General features: G+C 36.1%; 1 protein-coding gene across 4 annotated transcripts in view; it reads right to left on the bottom strand.

Annotated features, from left to right (window-relative positions):
- Positions 1-2,524: 2,524 nt before the first annotated feature.
- The window catches only part of LOC143196236 (ephrin-A4), an 808,497-nt gene continuing 786,362 nt past the window's right edge, over positions 2,525-24,659 (bottom strand). For all 4 annotated transcript variants that reach the window (XM_076403895.1, XM_076403896.1, XM_076403897.1 and 1 more), the window contains 2 exons: positions 11,164-11,383; positions 2,525-3,970 (listed from right to left, as the gene is read on the bottom strand). In XM_076403895.1, coding sequence (XP_076260010.1) covers positions 3,573-3,970; positions 11,164-11,383 — 618 coding nt within the window. In that variant the 3' untranslated portion in view covers positions 2,525-3,572. The remainder of the gene's footprint in view (positions 3,971-11,163; positions 11,384-24,659) is intronic.

Genomic DNA, 24,659 nt, shown 5'->3' with positions numbered 1-24,659 from the left:
ATGTACAGAGTGATACAGTTCCGACGTCCCAACACTGACATTCTTATCTCTCACATCGGGGACAAGAAAGAAACGAAACAATTTTCAGGCAATCTTTCTTTTTTCTCGCCCCACACTCCATCTCATCTTCTTCCTTTCCTTCCTCCTATGGGAGTAGGGGCGAGATCACAAAAAAACGTCAAAAAATATATATTTCTAATCATATAAAGATAAATACAATAATTAAAAAAAAACGGGAAAATATATATTTACATAAATTTTGGTTAACCTAGACCAGAGACAAGAGTTCATAAAGGACGCACAGTTTTATACATATATCGTTTAAAACAAAAAAAAATATCGATGTCAATGTTAGAACTATGCCTGAGTTTACGAAAAGAAGAAAATTACAACGAAAAAATTAAATCACAATAATAATTACAAGTAGGCTATGGAAAAATAATCGGGAACAAAAGACGCACAATACGGTGGTGGGGTTTTAAAATAGGCGTGGCTTAGGGATCAGTGGTGGTGGTGGTGATGGTGGGGGCTAAACAAACATGGAGGGGGTCCTGGGGGGAATGTGTGTAATTGTGTAGTGTGTGATGGGTGTAAGTACATATATCAGCTACAGAGGGCGCTACCTGTCTGTTCGTTTCGATCGCCAGCGCCCTCTAGGGATACGATCCCGTTATTATATTTATATCTAGAAAAAAAACGTACTAAACCTGTGTATAATATGTATTGTGTAACTGTGTTGTTTATGACAAAAATTATAAATAAACAGTAAATAAAGTCGAGTACGCGGTCGGCGGGGCTGCGGGCCCCTGGGGACTGAGGGGGGCGGAGTTCAGGGGCGAACGAATAGAAAACTAGTTCATCATCAGTCTTTAAATATACAGAGTCCACTATTCTGAAACTGAAAAGGGAGATATTCGTCCTGTAACCATGTGTTTGCTACAAAATATAACTTTACATCTTCTTTAGCTACTTTTTTTATCCTCCTTCAAAACCGTTCAGCGTTCCTAGAGAAGTGTTTATCAGGAATAGGGGTGGCGGGGATAGTTATATATAAATACTGCCAGCATTATGAGACCGTATACACATACACACGAAGAAACAGTGCTTCTCATCTGTCTGCATATAAAAATCGGGGAAGGATGGAATTGAGGGGGACGGGGGGATAGTGTCGGTGCTGGTGATGAGGTGTTTGGTCCTACACAACATAGAAAAACTGTACAGATTTATCATCATCATCATCATCATCGTTTTCTCGTTAAACAATAACGAAATTCAAGCTATCGATCTAGTAGGCCTTTTTTTTACAGTGGTCGTCGTTTGTCGATTTCATTTGTCAGTAGGAATCAGCTTGGAATGTGACGGAAGTCTTCCGCCTTCCCCCGAACAACGTTGCGACGTTGTTTGGTGATTTCGATTGGGCTGGAATGGCTCGATGGACCAACAATAATCGGGAATTGGCGGGGAATTGATGTTTCGTACAGAAAGCGCGGTAAGGGGGTGGCTTATAAGGGAACTAAAAAAAGGGAAAAGAAACTTAATATCACATATTTGTTGAATATGAAATTGATGAAGTTGGCGGTTCTCATTTGCTATTTCGTTCTTTATCGGGTAGTATGAAACAAACTGATTTAATGGTAATAATTTTTTCCATTTAATGTTTAAAAATATCCATTCTCATGGACACAGGCTATTGTTGAAAGAAACGAGACCGGTGGAATGTAGATAAGAGAGGTGAGGGGGGTTTTGTGTAGAAAATCGACGAGCACGTAATGAACGTATGAACGAAACATCAGAGCTTCTTCGTTGATTTCATGGGAGAGGAGGGGAAGGGGTTCGGTTTAATCGATACTATTGCACATCACTAGTTGTCTTCACCACGTTCGAACACCAGTTGTTTCAGAAAACGACTACTACGATTACTATGCACGCGATGGAACAAAAGGGAAACGCAAAAACACTTAGGCCTTTTTTTTCCGGTTATCAAAAAGAACACGTTCCAATTGATGAATCAACAACGAACAACTGGCACAAGGGCGATTCGAAATTACACACGAGTATCGACGAAAATTCAACAGGAGGAAACAACAGAAAATCGTTAACCGTTCTACACCTAAATATATATAATATATATTTATATAAATATTTTGTTTTATTCTTACAGATCGAAAGGGGTTTTTTTACTTAAATATTAGTTGTATTTAGGTCCATATCATGCAGTGTTTGCCAAATATATATACTTCATCGAAATACTGATAATATAAACATACAAAAACGGAAGGCGCGGGGACGTGTGGGGAAGGGGGAGGTGACGGGAGGGGGGGGGGGCGTTGGTTTCAATGAAAAAGTTTCATTATACCGTTATGTCAATGTTCATATCGAAAATTAACAAAATCCGATCCTAGATAGAGTTTTATCAATGTTTTTGTTCTGTATAAAAAGACGGAAAAGACAAAGATCTGCTTTCTTTAATTATAATTCTTATTGTCATCCATTTTTTTCTTCCTTTCTCTCGTTCTCTCGCTCGCTCTCTCACACTCTTTCTCTCCAACAGGCGCGTTTCTTTTTTTTTCCTATCGTCATCAACGTTCTTTTCGACGGATCGAATTATTTCAATGTTTCGATATCGATTTCATTAATTTCATTTTTTTTTGTTTCATTTACTCAGGACATGTACAAATATAAATATATATAAAGGGGTTTTTTTCGATTTTTTTCATTTATGTAGTGAACATTATTTTTTTTGTGTTTTTTTTTATCTCTTTTAAATCTCGTATAACACATTAACCACGCATCAGTATATACAGGGTGGTCTTGTATAAATATTCATTTGGAAATAAAATGGTAGAAACTCAAACGTCCGAAACGAAAAATTAAGGCAGTTTTGAGAATCGGGGTTGCAGGGTGGACCGAGATCGGGGTTTCCGTTTCGTCTGTTTCTCGTTCGATATACACGAAGAATTCTGACCGAGAATACGTCAACGAATAATATCATATAATAAGGTATAAATAAAACTGTTGTAATATAATAATAGAACATCAGTGGAACTTAAAATATTTTTCTTGTTATGGGTTTTTATTCTTACTATGATGACAAATTGGAATATTGATGATTCTAATGATTTAATTCGTTGAGAGTTTTAACAATATATCGGATAAAATTCGCTCAGAATTCCTGGTTATTGGTCCACTCTGCATGCACAAACCTCTACGAATTCGACTGGGTCTTCTCTCATCCTCTAGCGTTTTAAAGTCCATTCGTCCTCCTATCCATTTTTTTTTTGTTTAAATATACAAGGGGATTTGACCATTCAAATTTTGGGTATCACAATTTTTATCTCATAAAAGGAGATTCAATGGGTGAGGGGAGGGGTACCGTTCTCGGTTAGGGGGGTGATGGTAAATGGGGTGGGGGTAGATTTGTTACTTGTAACGAACAGTTTATATCATTATATATATATATATCACGAAAAACACATTAGGGGTTTTTGTTTCATGGGGAATTGGGTTTTTTTGTTATTCGTTTATCAAATTAGTCTCCAATTTATACACTACTATCACCAGGTGAGGCGCGTTCATCGCCAGATCGCCACGAGTCCGAGCGTCGCCACCCCCAACACTACCAGCATCGGTCTCGAGGACACCCCCGCCCCTCCGAGGGTCAGTTCCTCGCTCTTCACAACTTCGTTGGGATGCTTGTTGTAGGCCTTCGACTTCTTGGTGGTGGAGGGACGCGCCGGTGGCGCCATCGTGGGCGCCGCGGTGGGTGGCGGCGGTCTCGGTGGCGGTGGCGTCGTGGCCGCCCACCAGGTCGGTCTGACCGGCGGCATCGTGGCGGGGGTAGTGGTAGGCGATTGGGACGGCATGCCCCATACCTTGAACACGACCTTCATGTTGTTGGAGCTGCACCGGCCTCCTATCCTTCGGTGAAGGTCCTCCGGTGTCGACGTCGAGATGAAGTAATAATCGTGACCTAAAACAAACAAGAAACGTCGGTTAGTTGCTCATCGCTATCAGTAACAATTATGGGAATACAAAATGTCGTTTAGTGCAGCTATAATGATCGGAAACGTGTATTTAGTTAAAATGTCACTAGTTTTCCGTGAAAAAACCGCAATGTTTACCATAGCTGTTAAACAGACGCAATCTTGAGAAAATAAGTATGCGCTGTAAATATGGTTTCGAAATGTATATTGCCAAACAAAGGAGGGTAACAACTTATCCGGTCTTATTTCATAAAAATAATCACGTCACATATTTGTAGAAAATTATACAAAATACATATTATTGTATTTTTAAAAATAAAATTAAGTTTCATATTCGGAGCGGATTTTTTCTTCTCATTTTATCCTAGTTAAGAAAAAGACGAAATGCTGTCTGATGCATCAGAACATTGTAATTGTTTCGAATATACATAAGCATTTGACATATAACATATAACATATTGGAATATATGTTCATATATGTGGAATTTTCTGATAGACGTCCTATAAGTTTAAACGCTGGAACATTCTGAGGGCGACCGAAAAATGCGGAGATTTCATTATCCCTAAACGGATCCCACCCTGATATGATTACAGTACGGGGGGGGTCAGTGAAACAAGGGAGTGGAGCTCGTTTTCGGGCATAACAACTTACTCCGGTGGGGGAAGTATGAAGCCAATGAGTTGTTATTAATTTTTTTATTGGAATAATTCACCGAAGATGTATTGTGTTGACGAGAAAGTAATCCCAGTGAAGTAGCCTAAGAAAAAACAATTTTTTGAAAATGTCTAAAAAAAAATTATATTTACATACGAGGGTATGATGAAAAGTTCAACAAAATGAAATATATCAAAGATCAGAAAAATGAGCAGAGGTATGGAAAAAATACGGACTTAGTAGTATAAAAGGTGTTTTTTGATTATATATTTTTTTCTCAAATTATCTAATAAGTTCTTAAGAAACTTTACATTAAGAGATTTAAAATAATAACAGAAGAGAGAGATATTATTCCAGGTCATTAATTTGGCTTCCGTAATACACGGGACAACAGAACAAATACATATTCAACTAAATTAACAAAAACTTAAATGATAAAAAATATTTCCCTGCTGAATTTCTCGACATATCTGAAGCCTTCGACAAGGTGTGCCATACAGGACTGCAGGTTAAATTAAAAAAGTTTTTGCCCCACAGCCACCTTCAACTGCTGAAATCATACCTCACAGAAAGACATTTTATTTTAAAACAGGATAACCTATACACTGATCTACATCCAATGTATTCAGGTGTTCCGCAAGGCTGTGTCATTGGTCCATTGTTATATTTCTTGTATGCAGCTGACCTACTGACCTCAAGAAATAGTACTGTTGCAACATATGCTGACGATGCGGCGGTTTTATCATTACACGAGGATCCAATACAAGCCACAAGAAACCTCCAACTTCATTTAAATAAAGTCTGGGAATGCATTTTCATTGACGTATAACATGGAAAAAACATATAGTGGCAAGACGCAAACAGCTTGGGCTTAAACTAATCCATATGTATTGGCTGATAGGGCGTAAATCTACATTACCATTAGATAACAAGGTTTTGCTATATAAGTAAATACTTAGGGCCATTTGGGCCTATAGTATTGAACTGTGGGGTAGTACTAGCAAATCTTTCATAGCTACCCTTCAGAGGCTCCAGAATAAAGTGTTGAGAGTCATCGTCGATGCCCCATATTACGTCTCCAACAAACTAATTCAGCGTGATATCCCTCTAGAACCCATAACGAGCGTGATTCAAAGTGTTAGTGTAAAATACTCTGAAAGAGTGTTAGTGCATTCCAATGTTAAATTCCAACAGTTAAAGGTGCGCGATGACAGTGAAGTGCGCAGGCTCAAACGCATACTGCCATATAAGTTGTTTAATAGACACATAGAGTGAGATATAATAATATCTAGAATAATTTAGAATAATCTTTAGAATAAGTTAGAATAGTATTTAGAATAAGACTTAGTTTGTACAGCAGATCACTTACTGAAGCCATTTTCTACATGTCAGTATAGTTATATTGTATAACGGAAATCATAAAATAATACTTATTGCCTACGGGCAGATTGTTGAAGTTCTAAGAGATGAATAAAAAATAATTATCTAATTTGTGATAAACATCAAGTTTTAATAAATTACACAGCAAGGAAGATCAAAAAATCGAAGCTGAAGAAGAAAAGTAAACACACACACACACACACACACATACTAAAAATAACTCTGTGCATGAGGAAATGCAAAAGTAAATTGCTGGTTAATATATAAGTTAATATAATATTTCTCTACTGCGTAAAATTTTGTATCCAGTCCCTCTAGTTTCTATCGTCGATGGTATTCCGATGATAAGTCGGTCCTTTTGAAACTCACTACCATTTTTGGTTGTGTCCCATAGATTAGAATAATTCTCGACATTTTCTCGTGGCTCATTTCGAAAGGAAGGAGGAGACGAAGAAAAAAATGAACACTATTTTCGTACGTTATCTTCGACATCTACTACCTGAAATTATTTCTTTTTATGGAGGAGCGACATCTGTTGACTATTCCCGACAACTTTAATTCGTCATAAATTATACGCAGGTCGTTTCGGAAATTCTCGAAACGCGGGGAATTCATTAACAAACCGTTTTTTATGGTAGATGAAGTTGCTGGGACGAGATCGTGTTTTTTTTTCTCCGGCTATTTGTACAAAGTGGGTGATATGTGTAACTAATTTGAATTTTAAATCGTTTATTAAATATACATCGATGGAAAATATTTTCCGACGTTACCTGATATACACAGATAAAATTGTTTCGGCTGGATTTATGGCTTTTGGCGATGTCGATGGTGTTACAACATATTTTAACGAATTGTGAAATTGGGGGGTCCAAGCATTACGTATGGGAAATAGTTTTTGTTATTAATCTGTTAGAACTTCAACAATCTGATCTTGGGTAATAAGTGTTATTTAATGATTTCCGTTATACAATATAACTCTACTGACATGTAGAAGATCGTAAGTAGTAAACTTATAATCTAAATCTATTCTATCTATTCTAAAGGATATCCTAACTTATTCTAAAGGCTATTCTAACTTATTCTGGAGATTATTATATCTCACTCGATGTGTCTATTAATCAGTTCGTATGGTAGTTTACGTTTGAGCCTTTTCACCTTTAACTGTTTGGCGAGTGCATTTGGATGCACCAACAGTCTTTCAGAGTACCTCTCACTAATACTTCGAATCACACTTGTTATGAGCTCTAAGGGGATACTGCGTTGAATCTGTTTGTTGCAGACGTGGGGCATCGACGATGACTCGCAACACATTATTCTGGGACCTCTGTTGGATAGCTATATTAGATTTGCTAGTAGTGCCCAACAGTTCAATACCATAGGTCCTAAATGAGCCTAAGTATTGACTTATACAGCAAAACCTTGTAATCTAATGATAATTTAGATTTAAGAGAATCTTTTGGTTTAGTCAAGTTTAGTTAATACCAAGCTTTTTGCGTTTTGTCACTATATGTTTTTTCATGTCAAGTGTTGATCAAAATACATTCCCAGATATTAACGTTGTCTGCTTATGTTAATTTATAATTATTCATTTTTACTGAGGTACAAGTTCTTCTACAAAGGGTGAATGTTACATGGGTAGATTTTGCCACATTTGCTTTGATACGCCACGTTTTCAAACACAATTCGACTTAATAAGATGATGTTGGAGATTTCTTGTAGCTGATATTGGATCCTCGTGTGATGATAAAACTGTATGAAATAACGCTGCCTTGCGGAACACCCGAATATATTGGACGTAGGTCAGTGTATTCGTCTCCCTGTTTGACAATAAAATGTCTGTCTATGAGGTACGATTTCAGCAATTGAAAGTGCGTATGGGGCAAAAGGTTTTTCAATTTAACGTACAGTCCAGTATTCTATACCTTGTCGAAGGCTTGAGATATATCGAGAAATGTAGCGGTGCAATATTTTTTATCATTTAGGTTTTTATTAATTTTGTTGACTAATCTATGTACTTATTCTGTTATATTTGTTGAAGGGAAATATATAAAACAATAGGAGCTATACTGAAAACAACTGACAGTCCAAGCCATCTACAATAAACACTAAGCAGATGGGACTCGGTACTAAGGGAATACGGAATAATATTGAACAAAAACAAAAAGAAAATTATGGTAATAGAAGATTTAGAAGAAGTAAGGATAGAACAAGTAAATACTATATTTAAAAAAGGAAGCTAACGCCAGATGTGGAACTGGAAATGCTATCAAACAAAATAAAGAGGGAAATATACAAAATAATATATAGACTATTAATATCAAAAAACAGAAGACTAAAATTCAAGCAGCGAACGTCTCAGAAGTTTGAGAAGTGCAACAAGCATGAACAAGAAATGCAGAAATAAGAAAAGATCTGAACAAGACAGATTAAGATAATTTAGGAGGTAAGGGCGGAAAGCAGAACGACCAGGTTTAAGTGAATCTGGGATGAAGGATTTAGAATATGTGCTATTGATTATAACACTTATTGATTAAAAATGAGATTTATTTGTGCCCCTAATATTATGGTGGCAGTCAAAATCATTTCAATGATGTACGTTTTCGATCAATGATGTACGTTTTGTCTATATAGCATTTGACATCATGTGAAGATAATTATTGATCGAAAAACGACGAAGACTTATTTGTACTCCCAACGTCAATACCAACAAAATATTTTTATATCCGATTTTTATAGCTAATGGTTATCAAAATGTTATGGTGGCAGTCAAAATCATATCAGAAACATATATTCCATCCATCAGACACTGCTTATTTCGACCAATGATGCACGTTTTGTCTGTGTAGCATTTGACATCATGTGAAGATAACTTTGTGAAATGAAACAGTCCGATGTAATATTCGCCTGCCGCTAGAAACATGACAAAACGATGACTAACAATGGACAATCTTTGGAATAGAACATAAGGTTCCCTTCTTTTATAATAAATCCACAATTATTGATCGAAAAACGACGGAGACTTATTTGTACACCCAACGTCAATACCAACAAAATATTTTTATATCCGATTTTTATAGCCAGGACTAACGTAAACCTTCGCCGAATTGATTTTTTCAGTTAATTTAGGACGAACATAATACATACACGTTCAATTGTTTACGAACCGGATCGATAGAACAATATCCTCCATATCGGGCTAACTTCAAGACAGATAGATGTCTCCTTCGGGGACTCGGGGGACCCGGTGGGCGCCTGGGAGGGTACACCGTCGCCAAGACGACTGACTATATCGTTAAAAATTCATCAAAGCGATTTGGAGAGGAGACAGGGAAAAGTTTTTTCCCCGTCGATACAAGGTGGAGAAAATGTCCGAATGGAAAGGGAAATCAGCTTAATGATTTTGAGTGAGTATTTATTATTCGACGGAATAACACTGACGGCAAAGAGACTGGAGACGATTTTACCCTCGATTGAGATCAAATTTCGCCGGCTGTTGGTGCATATTTTGCTGAAATATCTTCAAAGAAAATCGAGTTTCCAGTGATTTTTCAAGAAAAATTCGATAAATGTGAGACTATACGTGGGCTACATTAAAATTAAATAAACGGAAAAAAATATTTATTTGATTGATTTGATGATGCTTTTGATGATAATCCAGTTTTTTAAATTTAATTATATCTTACATTAGATAACAGGTCAATTGAAAAGTCCCCGGCTTGACACATAGATGACGCTACTAGAATTAAATGCATATGTTTTTTAGTTAGCCCTAACTCTCAAAAGATGCGTGTTTGAATTTGAGAACAGCTGTCGCATCATTAGTTTGTGAATTATAGTATTGCGAGTCAAGCAACTTTTGTTATTGTGAAAAACAAAATGGATAAAAAGGAATTTCGCGTGTTGATAAAATATTGAAAAAATACAGTTGAAGCAAAAACTTGGCTTGATGCCGAATTTCCGGACACCGTTCACAGTGGTTCACAGTGGTGAAATGAGCACCGAAGACGGTGAACGGATTGGACGCCCAAAAAAGGTTGTTATCGACGAAAACATTAAAAAATTCACAAAAGGATTTTGATTGACCGTAAATTGAAATTGAGTGAAACAGCAGATACTTTAAATATACTAACTGAACGTATACATCATATCATTCACGAATATTGGGTATGAGAAAACTCTGTGCAAAGTGGGTGCCGCGCGAGCTCACTTTTGACCAAAAACAACAACGAGTTAATGATTCGGAACAGTGTTTGAAGATAATCAAGCGTAATAAACCCGAGTTTTTGCATCGATATGTGACACTGGATGAAACATGGCTCCATCATTGCACTCATTCATCATTGAACCCGCTCCAAAGCGTAGGAAAACGCAACAGTCGGCTGGCAAGGTTATTGCCTCCATATTTTGGGATGCGCATGGAATAATTTTTATTGACTACCATCAAAAAGGAAAGACCATCAACAGCGACTATTACATAGCATTATTGGACCGTTTGAAGGACGAAATCCCAGAAAAACAGCCGCATTTGAAGAAAAAGAAAGTGCCGCTTCACAAAGATAATGCAACGTGTCACAAGTTAGTGAAAACGCTGCCAAAAGTCTATTAATTGGGCTTCGAATTTCTTCCTGCAAGATCTGGCTTCTAGCGATTGTTTGCTGTTCTCAGATCTCAAAAGACTGCTCGCTGGGAAGACATATATAAGACATATATAGTAAAGTAAAAAAATTAATGAGTATACAAGTTTCGTTTAAGATGCCTGAACTAACGAAAAACTACATACAAAAACTACAAACGTTTTATTGTTGTTTCTGATAGAGTGGGGTCCTTATAACACTTTTCAAGCCACTTCTTCTCTTGAACGGCATTTTTCCCCATCAAGAAACAGTGTCAAATTAAAACAAGAAATTGTTTTTGAACTATTGTTTTGAAAATAACAAAAGTAGTGTCACTCCAAGTTATGTTTTCATGTTAACAGTTTTCTTTTGAAGGTTAGTACTAACTGAAAAAGCGGCGAATGCTATAAAACTAGCGCCATCTACGTGTCAAGACCGGGACTTTTCAGCCAACGTGTTATATCTTATTATTTCCTAATATATAATTCTTATGATACTGTAAAAACATGAAATTCGTGATGATCAGACTTACCTGGTAAGAATTCTAAACCGCCAGGTTGTGGTGTAAAAGGCCTGAACGTGATGGTGAAGTACATGAGTTTGTTCGGTTTGTCGCACACCGCTATGATCCTGGGATTGGGGTTGGTGATGCGGCACGTCTCATATTCGTCCTTCGACACGTTGTAGATGATGTACTTCTCCATCTCATCCTCTCGCATGCCCGATGTATAAACGGGACATATCAAGTTCACCTGAAACAGGAAACGAACCGTAAACACCGACGGAAATTAACCCCAACGATTGGATAATCGCCGTTCTTGTTGTTCTGTTGTTCTTTTTGTTAGAGATAAACGCGAATTCGATTCCATTATCCCCGACGAACCGTCCAAATTGAGATAGAAGGGGGAAAGTTGCCGTGTCCGCAAGCGATAAAAAAGATTTTACGGGTAAACTTCCCGACACTCAGCCGGTCGTTAGGTCCGTTAGATCGACGCCGGAATTGGCGTCACGACGCCAAAAGATCCGGCACCTGACCGATGCCACGCGACCCCTCGGCGGAGGTCTCATTTGGTATTCAGGATGGTGAGGCACGTCCGCAATACGCATCGAGAAATATTAAAAGGCCCCGGCAGCGCGAGAGAGAGCACACGCACAACACCGACGCCGAAATCGTCTTCGAAATGATTTAATTGAAGAATGTGGAAATATTTTATTAAGGGAACGGACGTGACGTCTCGCTCCCGTTAAAATATATTCGGTTTTGTTGTTTTTTTTATGTTGTGCGCGATGATAAGGGCGATGGAGTGTCGATATAAATCACCGAAGGTGTCTAATGTTGTTTTATGACATTTTGGTGATGTTAACAGTGAATATAAATATTTTTTTATTAATTACATCTTATGTTAGATATTCTTAGTACAACCTTAATTTACAACTTAATTTATTAACAGGTCAATTGAAAAGTTCCCGGCCTATCATAGTAAAACACATTTTTTTGGCAAAATTTAGTCTTTTATATTATTTTTATAGTAATTTAATGCAAATACAGCAGAACTTGTATGTGTAAAGGCGACAGAACGATCCTCCTACTATTGCGATAGTCCCCGGTTCGAATCCTGCGAGGGATCACAAATATAAATAAATTTATATTTGTGATTGTTTAATATTTGTGATTGTCCTAAGCAAGAGTGCAACATCTGACAAGGAATATGATCTAAGTTCCGCCAGTAACCAGGCTGGGTAAGATCGGATGTCTTCTGGGATGATTTGTAAAACGCAACAGTCGGCTGGCAAGGTTATAGCGTCTGTATTTTGGGATGCGCATGGAATAATTTTCATTGACTACCTTGAAAAAGGAAGGACCATCAAAAGCGACTATTACATATTATTATTGGACCGTTTGAAGGAGGAAATTGCCGAAAAACGGCCGCATTTGAAGAAAAAGAAAGTGCTGCTTCACCAAGGCAATGCACCGTGTCAAAAATCCATGAATTGGGCTCCGAATTGCATCCTCATCCACCGTATTCACCAGATCTGACCTCCAGCGATTACTTTCTGTTCTCAGATCTCAAACGAATGCTCGCTGGGAAGAAATTTTCGTCGAATGAAGAGGTGATCGACGAACCTGAGCAAAGTCATTTTGAAGCAAAGGACAAATCGTACTACAAAAATGGTATCGAAAAGTTGGAGGGTCGCTATAATCAGTGTCATCACCCTTGAAGGGAATTATGTTGAATAAAAAAAAATAATTTTGACAAAAAAATGTGTTTTACTATTGTAGGCCGGGGACTTTTCAATTGTCCTGTTACAATGTTATTTCGCATGTTTCCCAATATATATCGCTGATCACGCTACATTCAAAAATATCAGATAGAAAAAGTAAGTAAAGATAAAGAAGTAAATTCTGGATGTAACCAAAGTCATTATATCGCGGTTGATTCCTTTCCGCTTGGCCTACTTTCTTTTCCGTTAAATAAAATTGGTCCTTCGAGACGTCCTCGGGACCCTGGAATATCACTAGGAGACAAAAAAATCCCCGTTCCATTTAAAATAAAAATCGCTTAATGAGAGCGGGGCTCCAGATACATTTTCTACATTCCTATTGAGTAATCTCGGTAAGCGTCAGAAAAAATTCGATGCATTATTAAACAGACCTCTTCCGTCAAAAGTGATGCCTTTGAAAGAGGAGCGGCAGAGGGGGAGGAGGACGTGGAGGATGGATTTGAGCGCCGCGACGTAGTAGGAGGAGGGGGGAGGGCGCGAGGGGAGGAAATGTCGCTCCGGAACATGGCGGGATGGAACGTTTTAATCGTTTTAGTGCATGCATATTTTATGAGGACGGTCGCTAGATGGCGCCGCGTCAGTTTATTCAATTACCACGCCGGTCTCCTTGACGGGCGGGATGACCCGGAAAAGTCGCCCAATTGCCTTTAAAAATTGATATATGGCCCGTATGTCTACGCCACGATCATGGTGGATCGGTTTAATTGAGTCCTTTGTATCAAGCCGCCTATTGTATTCTGTATTTAATGTCTGAATGGAGATTATTAATTTGGTCGGTGCGGATAGTAAGTGTTCATCATAAGTGAAGCAATAAATGTTATTAACATGTATATATATTTTTATAATAATTTAGGGTAAATGATGTGGCTCAATGAATGGAGGTAAAACGAAATGAAACAGTGGTGTTTACATTTTGTGATCGTTATTTATTGAAGTAATATAAAACTGAGCAAAATACAAAATAGATAAAACGTATGGCAGCGGCGTTACCTGATGACGAGGCTTGGGCTGTCGATGGTGGCACGTCTAAACCAAATGGTCGGTTACTGAATGATTGGAAATACCCTACAATAACATCCCAGATAAACGTCTCGGTGTTGCCAGCTATTCGTTATCGGGTTCTAGTTGGCACCCCGCCCGTGTTCAACATCTGGGATTATATTTGTGGGTACTTTGTTGACCGTTATTGCACTATGTAAAATTCGACATGCCTCAAGGTCGCTACAATAAGTAAAAATATCATTGTTAACATAGGGAAATAGTTACTGTCAGTTTAATTCCCAATGCAATTAGTTATACTAGAGACATTTGGTCGACGACATTCTTGTTAATTTTAACTTAAAACGTTACTTATTTTAAATAAGTATAGTATTTTTTAAGTTAAATACTGGTTGAAGTACACATAATGCAGAAACTGGTTAGATAGAACTACAGAGGAACACTTGTGCCAAGTGGACCATGAAATTAGTTCTTTATTTTCAATGCTGAATACCGATCCAAACATTTTGCAAATCTATTTTACTAGGAGTAAAAATTAACACATGCTGACTGTACAACCATATCGATTGAGAAGAGAACAATTGTAGCAAGTTTGAACAAGTTTTTGCAAAATCTTGACTAATTAGTTCAGTTGTTCAACACCGTTTCCAATAGATTAGAAAAAGAAACCTACGCTGTTATTATTAAACCAGTGGAGATTATATGTAGAGCATATATATTGAACTTGTTAATGATCTTGCAATTATTATGGCTGGCGACCCCAGCGAGCATTCTTTCATCATTCTTTGATCTGAGAACAGAAAACAGTCGCTGGGGGCCAGATCTGGAGAATACGGTGGGTGAGCAAGCAATTCGAAGCCCAATTCATGGATTTTTGACACGGTGCATTGTCTTGGTGAAGCAGTACTTTCTTTTTCTTTAAATGCGACCGTTTTTCGGCAATTTAGTCGTGAGCAGTTTCAGTTTACGGCCATTCAAAAACATTTTGTGATTTTTTTCCATTGTTTAGTTATATTTTGTCCACTTATTTAGACGTTTCGACGTGGTGACCACTCTAACCATCTGACGTCTCACCACTCCAGTCTAACCTAACCACGTATAAACTTAGCATACTAATCCTTGATGCTTGATTTTCCTGGGACAGTGTCCAGAAACTAGGCATCAAGCCAAGTTTTTCTCTTTTTTTCTTTTTTTTTCACAATAACAAAAGTTGCTTCACTCAAAATGCTGTAATTCACAAACTAATGATCCGATAGTTGTCAAATTTATACACGCCTCTTTTGAGGCTTAGGGTTAACTAAAAAACATATGGATGTAATTCTAGTAGCGCCATCTACGTGTCTGGCCGGGGACTATTCAATTAACCTGTTGAGTTTCAATTGAATGCAGAGATAATACGATGTAGATGGTCCAAGACTATCTATTGAAGAATATGGATATCATTTAATCATTAAACAAAGAAATCCGGTGACAGGTACAATATATTTATTTTTTTATTTTTTTGGACAAGTAATTTCTTTGAATTCTATTCGTCTTTTTATTGTTCAATCAAATAAATTCGCAAGAAAGTTAGCGCGACCAACTTCTGCTTATAATATTCCCCTATTTCATCAATACATTGATAATATATTGTTCAAATGACGTTTGAACAGGACGTTTCTTATGTCTGCTAGCGTTTTTATTTTTTCATTAGTAAACATTAAAAACTAAAACGATTATGGATAATAAATTGAGACGATTTTTAGCTTATTCATTGCCATATATCGAGATAAAAGAGACTAAATAGTAGAACATGCTAATGAATGGATATAAGCTACTGCCTATTGTTAGGAAATTATGTACCACTGAAATTAACCAGCCTATAGAGTTTCATTTTAAGCTATTTTTGAATGTGGCAAAGCTATTGTGAATTCATTCATTCAAGTATATGGTAATGACGTTTAAACCCAATCAGAACCTTGAAGGGAATTTTAAAGATTGCCCCACAGATGTAGTACTTAATATAACTTAATTAATTCTCTGGTATCATAATCATGTTGATCATTATTTTACTGTTATAAAACATATAATTAGTTTTATTTATGAACATATTTTATTTTATATAGTGGAATTTATTTAACAATAAATTCGTTTCTTATAAGGTAAAGTGACTGTAAAGTCGTCTATTATCAAACACTGTAGAGCCTTTCGAAAACTTTGGTAACTGGATTGGTGTTTTAGATATTAGGTGCTTGCACGCATTCTGTTAATGTTGTACAATATATATTAATCAAATCATTTTCTATGACTCCTTTTACATACTGTGTCGTTCAATTTATTCAAATGGCATCGGTGGACATTTGCAGTAACAATAATCATCACATTGTTTCGTCAACTGTTCATCTCGCTCAAGTTCTTTCAAAGTTTAAGCTGGGTTTTCGTTCAAAATGTCTTGCAATTGATTATATTTCAAGTTTTTTAGTCATCGACGGACGACCAACTTTTTGGTGATTTTGGACGGAATAGCATTAACATATAACATAATTTCTAAAACTGTTTCATAGGTTTCAGCAGTAGAGTTTTTCAAATAAACCAACAATTTTGTGCATTCCATAAATACCCGCAGTGTCTGTATTTACATTATATACATACCTCTAGAATACTAAATGGATAACTATTATTTTATATAGAAAAATGAGGAAAGGACACCAGAATAGGATACAGACTCAAAAGAATCAAACCATCTGATCTTGTGTAGTGTTGTGTAGTGAGGTCCACATATTAAAAAATTCAGAAGGGACATGTATAAATATTATTTCACCCGAGACTGAGATAGGGCCGATGGGTCCTTCTAGTTATATACCTAGATTTAAGTTATCATAAAGACAAATTGTAGGTTAGACGGAAACGACTAGTAACAATATATTAATTAAATGATTAAAAAAAACTTGATTTAGTACCTTGTTAGTTATTAGTTAATTATTGAAAAATACTTATAATGCAATAAATAATTTGATGAAAATGGTTGGTGTGGTGGACAACACAAATTGTAAATACATTTTCCTATATAATTGAACTGTTGATTTCAATGAAATATATCGTAGTAAATTGAACACAGATATTGACAACAGGTCATCATGACAAGTCACCCATGAAACAACCGTAACATTATCAACTTGATCGCAGCTGCTACTTGCATCTCTTCAAATGGTTACATCATTTAGTGCCATTGATACGATAAATGCGATAAAGTGCAGTAGACCCTTAAAAAAGGGGAGGATAACCATCACAAAAAAGGAAATAATTATATTTAAGGGAACAGATGGAAACGGTCTGTGCGTTAATTTTGTATTAGATTACAACTGCAATAGACGGGATTATATGGTTTTGTGGGATTTACAAAATATGCGGATTAGACCATTCTGTAGCTATATTCGTCTTAAAGTGTCATTATTCCCCTCTAAATATCAATATATATCACTTCGCTGTGTTGATGAAGATATTGTATTCACATCAAAAAAGAAACAGAATATTGCTTTAAGTAACATTAAGATATTAACGTAAGTATCAAGAAATACTAAAGCCAGTAAAGAAAAAGTTAGAAAGCATTCGTTGGAAGACGATATTCTACCTAAAAAACTTAAAACTTAAAAAACAGACATTCCTGAACGCGGAAAAAAGACGTATGAGACGACTTGGTATGGTGCAAATATAGTATACATTAAAAATCATCGTGGTCTGGAGATTCGGCTGCTTTCGGGACTATTCCTATATTCGTCGGTGCAATCTACTTACCGCAAGCCGAAATTCTAAAAGTCGATATTGACAAATTTACAGCTAGGCTGATTTGCTTTATTAATTATATTTAACAAGACTTTCTGACATTTTTATGTTGAAAATTTGTATATTTTGTTTTGAAAAAAAAATCGAGTAGATACGTTCTTTTAGTATTTAGTACAATTATAGTCTTGCGCTTAGATTTGGCAACACTGTCTGGTATTGCAAGCCAAGCATTTCTCAAAAGAAATGGCGATGTACCGCATTGCTTTGGTTAAACGTTGGGCATCACTATCACTACATAGTATAAAACAACCCTTTTCTGTCCCTATATCCCTATGTGCGCTTAAATCTTTAAAACTACGCAACGGATTTTGATGCGGTTTTTTTCAATAGGTAGAGTGATTCAAGAGGAAGGTTTATATTTATATAATACATGCATAATATACTAAGGCAACATTGCTAATTTTAGAGGTTTCTAACGTGATGTCGTAAATTAACCTATTTTTTTAGGCTTATTTAGCAATTAGCAAAAACGCTGCCTAACCCTACGAGTTAGATCAAATTAATGTACTACAGTATTGTACACTATAAAAAGGTCTACAAAAAAGTCCGCGATGGTATATGTTTATCTTTTAGGGATAACCCACATTAACCATTTTTATTGTTTACTTTTTACGTGAGAAAATGGCTTATTTACGAAGCTATTTTAAGCAATACGGCATTAATCCTTATCGAATTAAGTACCTTAAATACAGTGTGCAATTAATATAGATCAATATGGTTCCTTACAGCATGTAAATTAAACAAATATATTCGGAGATATTACAAATTTAAAATTTGCGTTTAAAAATGTGTAATGTAATAAAAATTTTATGAATTTAGATATTCCAAAGATAGCAGGAAATCTTCATAGTAAGTATAGGGGAAGAGGTATTGTTTTACTCCAAATTTAATGCGTGCAGGCCAAGGGCAGTAATGAATGAACCAAAAATACTGGATCGATTTTAATCATGTTTTCATTGAGTGACATAGGCATATATATTTTATGCCCGTGCAAAGTCGGAGTGGGCCGCTATGTTTTTATATACAACGTTCATATTTTTTCTGTAGTTTATTTAATTTAGTATCAGCATTGCACCCGTGCGAAGCCGGGGCGGGCCGCTAGTTTATTATAACTGACGACACAGCAATCTTAGCATCCCACGAAGATCCAGTCACAGCACCAACAAACCTACAAACCCAATTGGAACAAATACAATTATGGTTGAAGACATGGTGCATTAAAGCCAATGAAAGAAAATCCACGCATATAACGTTTACCCTGCGTAGAAGAACATGTCCACCAGTGAATATCAATCATCATCAACTCCCCCAAGCAGAGCATGTTAAATATCTTGGTATGCACTTAGATCGTCGCCTAACCTGGAAGAAGCACATACTCTCTTAACGAAAAGAACTTGGATTTAAATTGTATCAAAAGTATTGGCTCATCGGGCGCAAATCTAAGTTATCATTAGATAACAAGGTATTGCTGTATGAGTCTATACTCAAGCCTATTTGTCATATGGAATCCAACTATGGGGTACCGCTAGCAAATCTAATATATCCATCATTTAACGGTTCCAAAATAAAGTGTTGCGTGCCATTGTTGATGCTCCGTACTATATTTCAAATAAAGTGATACAACGCGATATTCTTCTAGAACCTATAACTAGTGTAATTCAACGTGTTTGTGTGAAGTACTTCGAAAGAATATCAGTGGATCCTAACATACTCGCTAACCAGCTAAATATGCGACGTGATAGTGAAGTGCGTAGACTAAAACGTTTAACACCACCTGATCTGATTACTGGACATATGTAGACTTTAGAATAAGCTTTAGAATAAGACTAATTAATTAAGATAATATTTTATACAGAAGATTGCTTAATGAAGCGATTTTCTACATGCCATATAATATAGACATAAGAAATACTTATTGCCAATAGGGCAGATTGTGGACTCACGAAGAGTAATAATAAAAAATTCTTGACGGTAGATTAAATTGGAAGCATCACGTTAGACAAAAAGCAAAACACATTAGAACCAAAATAAAACAACTATACTGGTTAGTCGGAAGATACTCTCAACTTCATACAGTCATACAGCGCTGTCAAAACAAGGTTCTTCAATTGATTACCAATGCCTATGGCTATGTAACCAATGAAGAACTGCACGATAACCTGGAAATCAGATGGATTTGCGAAGTTGTGCAGGATTTCGCCTTGAAACACGAAAGAAGATTACTAAATCATACTATATGACAGTGAAGTGCGTAGGCTAAAACTTTTATCACCACATGATCTGATTACTGGACGTATGTAGACTTTAGAATAAGCTTTAGAATAAGACTAATTAATTAAGATAATATTTTGTACAGAAGATTGTTTAATGAAGTGATTTTCTACGTGCCATATAATAGAGACATAAGAAATATTTATTGCCAATAGGGCAGATTGTGGAATCACGAAGAGTAATAAAAAAAACAACAATTAATGCAAATGAGACGAGCATTGAAACTCAAATGCCCTCAATATGTAAAGAAAAAGTATCTAAGAATGGACGATAATTTGAATAAATTACATTTACCAATTTTTCTGAACAAGAACTACAAAAAAGCTTAAAATATTATATATAATACCCTATAGAGTACCACTGTAATAGTACTAAATTGACCATTAATATATCACAACACCTTGTATCTAAATAAGTAATGGCGAATCTCCGAACACGTATCGACCAGGGCATTTTTTAGGCAAAATAGTACGTCCAATAAGGAAAAATGGAGCCTCTAACAAAGCTACGCCTGCATCTAAAAATAACTATTCAAATAGAGATACATTTACCGATAAATCCTCCTGTGAATAATGAAGTACCTAAATTATAGGTGAAATATTCCGAATGTAATTCCCCGGCTTGAATTTTGAATGTTATTCGGAATATTTCCAGCGAGCAGAAATGACAGAAATATCCAATGCCGTATTAAAAAACACCGTAATTCGCAGAAATGATAATTTATATTAAATGGTATTCTAATTTTTAATGAAAAATCTCAGTTTATGACGAATTAATTATATTTTTTATTAGAATATATTATATTTTTTTTATAATTTTTTTTATTATTTAATTAATATATTGTTACTAGTCGTTTCCGTCTAACCTACAATTTGTCCTTATGCTAACTTAAATCTATGTATATAAATAGGAGGACCCATCGGCCCTAACTCAGTCTCTGGTAAAATGTTTAATAATCTTTAACAATGTGAAATAATGTCACTGCTGAATTTTTTAATATATGCACCTCACTACACAAGACTACACAAGATCAGATGGTTTGATTCTTTTGAATCTGTGTCCTGTTCTGATGGTATCCAATAGTTGTAATATTTCAATATTCGTATGAGAATGGAGTCTTTCCTCATGCCCCCTTGCAATTCTCTTGATTTCTTGACTGACTGTGGGTATCTGAAGGTCTCGATGTAGGTCCTATAGTATTTGGGTGCAAATACAATACCTCTCAGGACTTTGTTCTGAAAAATTTGTATTTGATTTATGTTACTCTTTGCAGAATATCCCCATAATTGAACTCCGTATGTCCATATAGGTTTTACTATTTGCTTATATAATAGCAATTTATTATGCACTGATAAATGTGATTTTCTTTCAATTAGCCAGTACATTTTCCTATATTTCAATTCCAGTTCTTTTCTTTTCTTCTTTATATGTTCCTTCCAGCGAAATTTTGCATCGAGATTCATTCCAAGATATTTAGCGTTGTTGCTATATAGAATGATAGCGTTATTTAATCTTATTGGTGCTTGTACGGTCTCTTTATAAGTGAACTGCACATGTACAGATTTACTTTCATTAATTCTTATTTTCCAAGCTTGTGTCCAATTATTTATATTGTCACTTTCCTGTTGTAATTTTCGTGAGGCTTCTTCACTATTGTCTCCGACAGCTATATTCACAGTATCATCAGCAAATGTAGCCATCGTAATATTTTCCATTTGTGGTATATCACAAGTGTAGAGTAGATAAAGCATTGGTCCCAGTATACTTCTTTGTGGTACATCGGCTTTAGCTTCTTTTATTGTAGAGTAAGCATCTTCTTGTTTGACTCTAAACATTCTGGTTGTAATGTATGATTTTAATAGTTCGGTGTGTTGTTTTGGTAGTATTTTCTGTAGTTTATGAATAAGGCCTTCATGCCAAACTTTATCGAAAGCTTCTACTAAAATTATATCGTAAATCATTCATCTTGATTCCTGAAAATATGCTTACAAGTAATTGCTAAACTAACATATAACTTCAGCTCATAATCAGCAGAGTTATGGTTTGGAGAACGATGATCAATTTTTCTCTGACGGATATATAACAGGTCAATTGAAAAGTTCCCGACCTACCATAATAAAACACGTTTTTTGGTAATTTTGTTTTAATTCAACATAATTCCCTTCAAGGGTGATACACAGATTATAGCGACCCTGCAACTTTTCGATATCATTTTTGTAGTACGATTTCTTCTTTACTTCAAAATAGTCCTCAGTTTCGGCGATCACCTCTTCATTCGACGAACATTTCTTTCCAGCGAGCATTCTTTTAAGACTTGAGAACAGGAAATAGGAGTCGCTAGGGGCCAGATCTGGACAATACGGTGGAAGAGGAAGCAATTCGAAGCCCGATTCATGGATTCTTGCCATCGTTTTCACTGACTTGTGACACGGTACATTGTCTTGGTTAAGCAGCACTTTCTGTTTCTTCAAATGCGGCCGTTTCTCGGCGATTTCGTCCTTCAAACGGTCCAATAACGCTATGTAATAGTCGCTGTTGATGGTCCTTCCTTTTTCAAGGTAGTCAATGAAAATTATTCCATGCGCATTAAAAATACAGACGCCATAGCCTTGCTAGCCGACTGTTGCGTTTTTCCACGCTTTGAAGTTGGTTCATCTTGTGCAATCCACTCGGATGACTGTCGATTGGAATTCGGAGTGAAACGATGGAGCCACGTTTCATCGAGTGTCACATATCGACGCAAAAACTCGGGTTTGGCGCTTCAAATAGTGACGCTTCAAATAGTGCTCCGAATCATCAACTCGTCGTTGTTTTTGGTCCAAAGTGAGCTCGCATGGCACCCACTTTGTACAGAACTTTCTTATACCCAAATATTCGTGAATAATATGATGTACACGTTTAGTAACAACCTCTTTTGGGCGTCCATTGCGTTCACCGTCTTCGGTGCTCATTTCACCACGTCTAAACTTAGCATACTAATAATTGATGGTTGATTTTTCTTGGGCAGTGTGAGAAAAAGCCAAGTTTTTTTTTCAACTATATTTTTTCCCTTCAAAAATAATATTTTATTAGCACGCGAAATTCCTTTTTATCCATTTTTTCACAATAACAAAAGTCTCTTCACTCAAAAGCTATAATTCACGCATCTTTTGAGGGTTAGGGCTAACTAAAAAACATATGAATTTAATTCTAGTAGCGCCATCTATGTGTCAGGCCGAGGGCTTTTCAATTGACCTGTTAAACCTAGAGAGGAATTAGGACTTGGAGAGCATCGAGTTAGAATCAAGGTTGAAATATGTCAGAATATATTTTTATATTATTGTTAGTTTTACTAAAACTTATTGTAAAGGCAAATATTTAGGTATGGTTAAAAAGAGACATATTTGGCAAATGTGGCAAAAACCCAATCACATCACCTCCTACTGATCCAAAATTCAGAAACATCTGAAAAAAAAAGGTTGAAAAGGGTCTAATAGGATGGTGGCCCTCCAAAAAACTACGCCTAACGAACAGCATGAAAAAGAAGCGACTCCAATGGGCGAGACAACATAGAAATATGATGGTTGTAGAGTGGAGTCGAGTAAGTATAACGTTTTTGAACAATACAATTGCTTAATAACGATTTTCTAGTATTAATTCTCTTAATTTAGTGTGCTTTCTCGACGAATCAACCTTCCAAATTGCGATTGACAAAACTTCTTTTGTAAAACGACGCTCTGGTGAACAACTCTACGCCGATTGCCTTGTAGAGAGGGTTAAAGACCTGGTTAATGTCATGGTGTGGTCTGTTATCTTAGCCAAAGACATGGGATGCCGATACATTGTAGAGGGGACAATGAAACAAAACCAATACAAGTGAGTATTGGAAACCCGGTTACTACCGCTGGTTAATTAATGGTTCTCTGACGATGACAAGCACATTTTTATGGATGATACGGCACCGTGTCACAAAACCAGAAGCGTTAGTGTATATTTGGCGAAAAAAATCACAGTTTTGCCTTGGCTAGATAATTCATCAGACATGAATCCCATAGAAAACATGTGGGAACTCACAAAACGGGTGATTGAAAAAGAAGTGATTACCACCAAGCAGCAGTTAATTGAAACTCTCTTCAGAGAATGGCATCACAACTCCAAACTCAAGGAAGATGCGAAAACATGTACTGAGAGCATTCTCCGACGCAGAAGAAGTTCTTATTGTAGCAATGAAATTAAAATTTGGCAATTAAAGTGGTTAAAACGAAGATTAGAAAACTGTTTTGTATATTTTTTTGTAGTTTTTATGATCCCAATAGATTACAGATACAAATAAAAAATATATAAGGGACCCGTGACTAATCATTTGTTATAGAAATCCACTTAAACTAGAAAATTAACTGTATTTAACACTGTATTTGGTAAACTAACATATCATCTCAGCTTATAGTAATATATTATGTTGCGTTGGGATTTCCAGAATGATAGTTAAGATCAAAATGTTTCTGAAAAAAGCTATCTCGCGTTAAACTACGGAATTTTGAGTTAGTGTCAAAGAAACTTTCGCTAATATTATTATTTAATAAGATATTAAAATGCCATATTAGTTAATTGGTTCAAAAACACGTTTTTATAAGAATTCCTAGATGTAGAATTCCTGTAGATATATTAAAAATG

The sequence above is a fragment of the Rhynchophorus ferrugineus genome, unplaced genomic scaffold (genome assembly GCF_030347505.1).
Source record: "Rhynchophorus ferrugineus isolate W39M unplaced genomic scaffold, kcgeb_rfMv2 rfM4, whole genome shotgun sequence".
Classification (NCBI taxonomy): domain Eukaryota; kingdom Metazoa; phylum Arthropoda; class Insecta; order Coleoptera; family Curculionidae; genus Rhynchophorus; species Rhynchophorus ferrugineus.
Note: the sequence above shows the minus strand (reverse complement) of the source record. Positions and strands in the feature narration are given on the sequence as shown.